The following is a 7,326-nucleotide window of genomic DNA, read 5'->3' as shown; positions in this document are numbered from 1 at the left end:
GGTTTAATAATTTTAAATATTAGTAATAAATTTTAAAATATTTTTAATCTTTATAATTTTATTTTTTAAAATATAGGGATTAATATTTAAGAAGTTGAAACCTCAAGAACTAAATTTCAAGAGGTAAATTTAGAAATTAATTTATAATTAAATTAAAAATTTAGAAACTAAATTATAATAAAGTTCAAGGATTATATTACAACTAAGTCAAGGGCTAAATGATTAATTTTTTTTAATTTATTATAAGCAACACTACAATTTAAAAAACATTAATTATATTTTTCAAATCATCCCTCACAATGAATTGTCTCATTAGATTTGAGAAAAAATAAATATTAATTACATTGGCATTTTAGTCTAAACTTTTCAATTTTAAATATAATTGTTATAATCAACTAATTTTTTAAATTATGTAAGTTGATTGAAATTATCCTATATTTAAAAATAATAAATATTTTTATTTTTATTTTTTGACACTTTAAATATTTTTCCTTAAAAAATAATATTATAAATTATATTTTATGAATTTTATTATTGTGTGCATGTATAATTTTATTTAAAAAAGCAGCTTATAAACTGAGATGGGCATCAAAATTAAAAGTACCCTCTGCCAACAACTTTGTATAATAAAAAAGGGTCAAATTGAAATAATATATAAATTCCACCCTCTCTTGTAACACAATATAAAACATTTTTTAAAAGTCATGCTTGATTCAAGATATAAGGTATACAATAATTTTTATAATTATTTTTTCAACTATACCCTTCATTTATTAATCTTTTTTTAAAAAAATAATGTATTAGGATTTCAATTGTTATAATTAAAGAACTTATATAAAATATTTAATAAGGATAAAATTAATTTCACCTAATTTTTTTTATAACTGTGAAACAGTTTTCAATATCTTATATTATAATTCAAAAAAAGTATATCTTTATTTTATATTTTTCTTAACTTCGCAATACAATTAGAATAGGAGGGATCGGAGTGTTTAAAAAGTATTTTTTTTTTCCCATTATATGGCTATATATCCTAAGCCGGTTGAACCAAGCACTTTCGCTAGTAGTGCTTGAAAGTTTTTTTTAGAGACATAATTATAAATCTCCATAATTTTATAAAGTTTTGTTGAGGTAGTTTTTCTTTTAATATTTTCAATTCTTATAAGGACCTAAAAACAAATGTCTCCCAGTCTTTTTAAAATTACAGGAACTAAAAATATTCAAAAAAAATTACACTAAAAGCATAACACAATAAAATTATAAGGATCGATAATTTTATTCTCCCTTTTTTTACCACACTTTATTATTTAAAGGAATCACATGGAACAGAGTAAAATTAAATGACTAAAATTTTGTTCTTTGATCCTCCTGCACAATTTTGACACTATGGAAAGACTTACTTGCAATTTTCCCAACAATGAATTTTTAATGGAAAGATGTAATTAACATAAATGCAAGAAAAATGTTGACTGGAGTTATATAGGTGTTAAATTCTAAATCATTTAAAAAAGTAACTTACATATAGGATAAAATAAAAAATTGACCCTTAAACTATAGGTTCCAGAGCGTCTGGGGCCATAAACTCATTTTTTATTCAATGTTTCCTTTCAACTTTTGAAAATGGTAAAATTTGGTCCATGTTATTAAAAAAAATTAACTTTAACTATTCATTGATCATAATTTTTATTAGTCATTTTCTGTAACTTTTGCATCCTTCATTTTAATTATTTGTCATTTTTTTATAATTTTTATATTCTTTTCTGTTATTTTCTTGCTAATTAATTATCAAAGTTAACTTTTGTTATGATAAGGGCTTAATTGTGCTATTTTTAAAAGTTAAAGATAAACATTATACTAAAAATGAATATAAGATTACAGAGATTTATAAACTTATAGTTTAGATGTCAATTCACTCTTTTACCTTCATGTGTGTGTATTTTATAGCGCGCGCGCATATGTATATACATTTGACCTTGGAGATGAAAGAAGAAGACAATTAAAGACCATCAGATTTCAGCCTTCTCAAGCTTGTGTTGTGTCTTTTCGAGTTTAGATTGTATTGCTCTGCGTATTGGACTAGTGGCTTCGGTCCAATAAATTACGTTATGACTTGTGTAGGCAACTTCAAAATCACATAGAAAAGCTTTATCAATCACCAAGATATTGGTGGAAGTTAGGTTAGGACCTTCTCTTGAGATTATATTGGAGTGTGTAGCATATATGGTTGAACTTTGTTATGATTGGAGAGTTCTTAAGCTCTCATTTAATGAAGAACTTTGAAGTATATCATTGTGTCTTTATGAACACAGAAAATTAAATTGCAACATCCATTCATAGGCTAATTGTACTCTTACATGATTCCATTTTTTTAATTTAAGGGTTAAAGGCTATTTTTTTCATCTACATTTCTTTTTGAAGAGTGTTAGGCACCTTGTACCGAACAATGAGGTAATATCCCCCCTAAATAATTTTTTTCAAAAGCAAAATTACCCTTCTATTAGATTACTTATCATTTTCTCCATTATCCACTAACATGAAATAGTTGTGAGGCTCACGTACAATGACAACAACACATTTCGACCCATTTTAATCATTTGATGTGGGTTAAAGGGACTGAAAGTGGCATTGGCATTGGCAAGAACTAGGCCTGATTTTAGTATTGAACCAACAAAAAAAATAGATCAAAATGCCTCGCTATCATTGTACGCGGGCCCCATAACTATTTAACATTAGTATATAATGAAAAAGGTCATGGGTCTCTAATGAAAGCTTTTTGACCTAAAAAATTTGTTTAAGGGAAAATGGTCTTTAATCCTTTATTTAATAAAACATTGTCTTTTGATAACTGAACAAGTTTATATGAAGTTGAAAATACCATGCAACATTGCTTTATTTCACAGTTGATTTTCATCCAAAAGATTTAAACGGATACAACTATCACAGAACAATATTTGAACACAACATGACAAATTTTGAGGATGCAAACACTCAAATGTATATACAAGCTTTGTATGTATGCTACTTGACAATAGAAAATATGGTTTGAAGAAGGGTGAGTATAAGAATTATGATTCCAGCGAAAGAGGCCACAGTTTGCCAAGGGGTCCTGCAATAGCCACCTCTCAAAGTAGCTTTTCCCCGATTCAAAGGATTTTGGCAGAATTGATTCAACTTTTTGAAGATGTCAATGTATTCAAAAATCATCCTTGGTTCAAAGACATTCTGTCCCATGATTCTAAAAAATGAAACAACACTCAGTATCAGGTTTGAAGCTGCGCATTATTTTTGTATCAATGAGAACATTTTCATCTTCCTTTCTCTTGATTAGGCATCCCCACATAGTAGCATAGTTAGAAATGTAAATGGTAAGAGGACAATGGATCTGTTCAAAGGCAATCATGTTATGAAACAAAGTTCCAGTTAATGGTTCTGCTACCAAAATCTGTGGAAGCTCAAGAACATGTCTTGAAAACTTGATGTCTAATAAGCTCTTGCTCTCGCTAGCCTTGAACTTGACTCCAAATTCTTGCAACTGTTTTGCACCGTGCGAAAGAATGTCAACAATCTAAAAATATGGTTCCATTTTTGGTGCTCTTTGCAAGAACAAAAGCCTAAGCAAATTTGTGAAATGCTTTATGCTTCCATTACAAGGATCCTGAGTTGGCTTCTGGAGATCAAATGCCTGAGCAAAGAACTCACAAGCGAGAACACAAAATGAAGGGAGGTCCTTGCTATGGATAAGGGGGGAGAGAGCATTATTGAATAGCTCTTCAATAACAAAGAATGGTAATTGATTCTCAAGCAAAGCCAAATCAACTTGTATGGTTCCATTTAATGCTGGGCTTAACAGCATAGCATCACCCAGTAATCCTCCTCTAGTGAATGAGTAGAAAAATTCGATGATGAAAGCAGCATCCCTTAATGTCAATTTCACGAGTTCGCTATCACTAAGGTTGATGTTCTCTGAGTAAGAAGCACGCACTTTTGGCACTAAACGTCTCACAGAACAAACCAAATCCTCCAAGCTTGTACTTGTTCTTTGTTTAAATATTTTCAAGAAGAATTGTTTGTGCCTTTCCATATCTTGAAGCCTCTCTTCACCATAATGAAAGGGACCAATCGAAATATATTTTGGGGCGTAAGCATTTGGTTTTATATCACGTAACGTGTAAGGTACCCTCGAGATACAACAATCTGGATCCAAAAGACCATCCCTACTTTGTTGAATAATTGCTTCAATGTCAACCATCACATCATCTTGGTCCATCTACAAAATAGAGAACAAAAAAATGATAAGCAGTGAAAGGCACAACTTAACTAAAATAAAAGCTTTAAAGCATGAGTCCTTTCACTTATTATATATTATTTATTAGACTTAACTTTTTTCAACGTGAAACTTCATCTTCACATCAACTTAATGACACAAGCACAGACTAGTAACTTTGCAATCTTACAAAGTAATTAAATCTTTTTTATAACTAAAAACTAAATGAAACACTATATACAACAATCTATTACCAAATGGACCCTCCACTATATTGAATCATTGCTTCAATGTCTACCAGTACATCATATTGTTCCATCTATCAAAGGGAGAGAACAAATAAATGGTAAGTAGTGAAATCGATGCCGCAACTTAACTAAAATCTTTAGAGTTTAGGTTTATATGCCTTTTTACTTTATTATATATATTATTTATTAAGTTCAATTTTATCCAATATAAGACTTAGTTTTTTTTTATGAAGTACTGAATAACTATAAATAAAGCAATAGCAAAGAAATGACATGCCTAATAAGAGAAAACCAAAGGCAACGTTTCATCATCCTCTAACTCAAGAGGCTGCAGAGTTTGGATGATAATTAAAGATTTCAAAATCAGAGCAAAGACTATGACCTTTCTTAGCAAGAAGGTCAGCAAAACAGTTACAATCCCTACAGCCTAAATTAACTTATACAAGCCAATCTCTATGAATAAACAATTAACCTAGATTCACTTACAATTGAATATCCTAACAAAACAATAAACAATTACGTATATATACCAAATAAGCGAAATTAATGATACAAGCACGTACTTGTATAAGTTGAAATCTTACAAAGTAATTAAATCTTCTTTATAACTAAAACTAAATGAAAAGCTCAATACAACAATCTGTTACCAAAAAATTATCTCTCCGCTATATTGAATCAATGCTTCAATGTTAACCATCACATCACTTCCATTTATCAAATTTGATTCCGAAAACAACAATAATTATGTATGCAACAAAATAAGAGGAATTAATAAGAGGGATGTGAATCCTCTCCATGCTCTCTCTTAAGTTCCACAGGTACCATGTCACTAAGGTGGATGTTTGAGCAAGAATCATGAACTTGTTACACTGAAGATATGGCAACATAACTAACCAAATCACTCCAGCTTTTCTGAGATTCACCGGCAAATATTGTAAATTAAATTTCTTCATGCCTTTCCATATCTCGTAGTCTATTATCACCATAATGAATGAGGCCAAGTGAAATAAAATTTAGGGAATAAGCATTTACGTATCGATCATGGATCATACAAAGTCACCTTATAGCTAGATAGTAGATACAGCATCTAGGTAACAAGTCACCCCTTTGGTTTCGATGAATCATTGCTTCCATGTTTATGATCACATGATCTGCCAACTACATTTTGATTCAGAAGAGAAATCAGCAATTTTGCATAAGCAAAATAGGAGGAAAGAGGAACATAAGCTTGGGATAAGGGGATGAGATCTAAATTGAGAAGAAACTAGAGAGCGACTACAGTACACACTTGATCATTCAATAGCACTAATTTCTTGTAATCTCTCACAAATCTTTTACTAAGTAAAAATGAAATGAAATGCCAAAGAATCTATAATACCATACATATATCTAAGCATCAAACAGTAGCAATCTTACTTGTTGGGGAGGTTGTTGATGAATTTCCTCCTGCTCTTCAGTAATACCCAACTTGATTGTTCCTTGCGGCTCAATCATGGGTCGCGTTTAGTGATCTTCTTCACCGAAGCAGCTGGCTGATACATGAGACTCGAATCTCTGTTAATTTTGATAGTTGACTAAAAAATTATAGAAAAAAATTCAAAAAAAAAGACAGCTTAAATTGAAATGCTGATAGTGGTGGAGGTGACTTTATGCAGATGGTGCAGGGTTGAAATGGAATAAGATAAGGGCACAGCTAGCCTGGCTTTTCTAAATTCTAATATTATCTAGGGAGAGCAAATTACTATTAGTGCTATTGATGTGATTTAATTAAAAAAATATATCACAAATTGTTGAGACTAAAATGAAAATAATTTTGTAAGGCAAATTACTAAATTGTCCTTAATAAAAACAAAGAGAAAATGTAAATTAGTGCTTACCATGACTTATTAAATAATATGTAATATGGCTTTGTTAAATCCCTGACAATTCTCATCATGCTACTTTTTCAACATAATGAAATTTTTTTTTTTTACCAAGTAAGCTAATGGATTTTTCAGCTAAGCTATAAGTTAATAATTTATAACAAATTGTAATAGATTTAACTGACAAGGTAATTGACTTTTTTCTCACTAAATCTTATTTTCAGATAGGTATTTGGAGAATGCAGTGAAATTTCATATTTTTAAAATATTTTATTGATATAAAAACTCTCAAGGAATTCTTAGAAGATATCTTCCCATATATAAACTTAACAGTTTTTACAGATATAACACATGTTATAGCAGTTATCATATGAAAATGTTTAAATAAAAAATGGATGATGCGATCCGATTAAAATATTCAATAGGTTGTGTGCATTTAAACTCATTTTTTGAGGAAAAAAAAAACATTAGATGTTGAACCGTTTTGTACTAATCTTTTAAGGTTATATCTAAAAGATAAAATCATTAATGCAAAATTAAAATTTACAACAATTGATACCCTTCATATAAGTAGTATAATTGACCTTTTAAATATATAAATATGATATATATTTATATATGATATGTTATAAGGATTTCAAATTTTGAATCATTTGTCTCTTATATATATATATATATATATATATGCATGCAAATATAAATTCATCTTACATTAAGAAATCAAAATAGTAAGCCTAAAATATGAAAAAGTTTCAATCAAAAAAAGCTAATTAATGATATTTATGTTTTTTAAAAATAATTTTTTTAAAAAAATAAATTACAAATATCAATTCAAATCCCTACAAATTTAAAATTTGGGTAAAATTTAAAAAATTAAAATTAACTTTCTTAATTTTTTTTATTCTTTTCACACTTCCTATTATTTTTTTAGTTATCGCATAAATAGAAGTTA

The 7,326-nt window shown here is 28.9% G+C and overlaps 1 protein-coding gene across 1 annotated transcript; it reads right to left on the bottom strand.

Annotated features, from left to right (window-relative positions):
* Positions 1–3,565: 3,565 nt before the first annotated feature.
* LOC129316623 (UPF0481 protein At3g47200-like) lies at positions 3,566–6,006 on the bottom strand. Its single transcript, XM_054961033.1, has 4 exons — positions 5,929–6,006; positions 5,573–5,670; positions 4,805–4,898; positions 3,566–4,267 (listed from the first exon to the last, which is right to left on the bottom strand). Exons 1-4 carry the CDS (start codon positions 6,004–6,006, stop codon positions 3,566–3,568), a joined length of 972 nt encoding a protein of 323 aa, XP_054817008.1.
* Between the last annotated feature and the right edge of the window lie 1,320 nt (positions 6,007–7,326).

This window comes from Prosopis cineraria, unplaced genomic scaffold (assembly GCF_029017545.1).
Source record: "Prosopis cineraria cultivar Desert tree isolate PC_DT_omini unplaced genomic scaffold, ASM2901754v1 PC7, whole genome shotgun sequence".
NCBI classification, from domain to species: domain Eukaryota; kingdom Viridiplantae; phylum Streptophyta; class Magnoliopsida; order Fabales; family Fabaceae; genus Prosopis; species Prosopis cineraria.
This window is presented reverse-complemented; position numbering and strand designations above follow the sequence as displayed.

Coding starts and splice junctions, on each gene's coding strand:
- LOC129316623 (XM_054961033.1), bottom strand. CDS start 6,006: ATGATTGAGCCGCAAGGAACAATCAAGTTGGGTATTACTGAAGAGCAG. Junction 5,671..5,928: donor ATCAACAACCTCCCCAACAA/GTAAGATTGCTA, acceptor ATCAAAATGTAG/TTGGCAGATCATGTGATCAT. Junction 4,899..5,572: donor ATCTACTATCTAGCTATAAG/GTGACTTTGTAT, acceptor CTTCTTGCTAAG/AAAGGTCATAGTCTTTGCTC.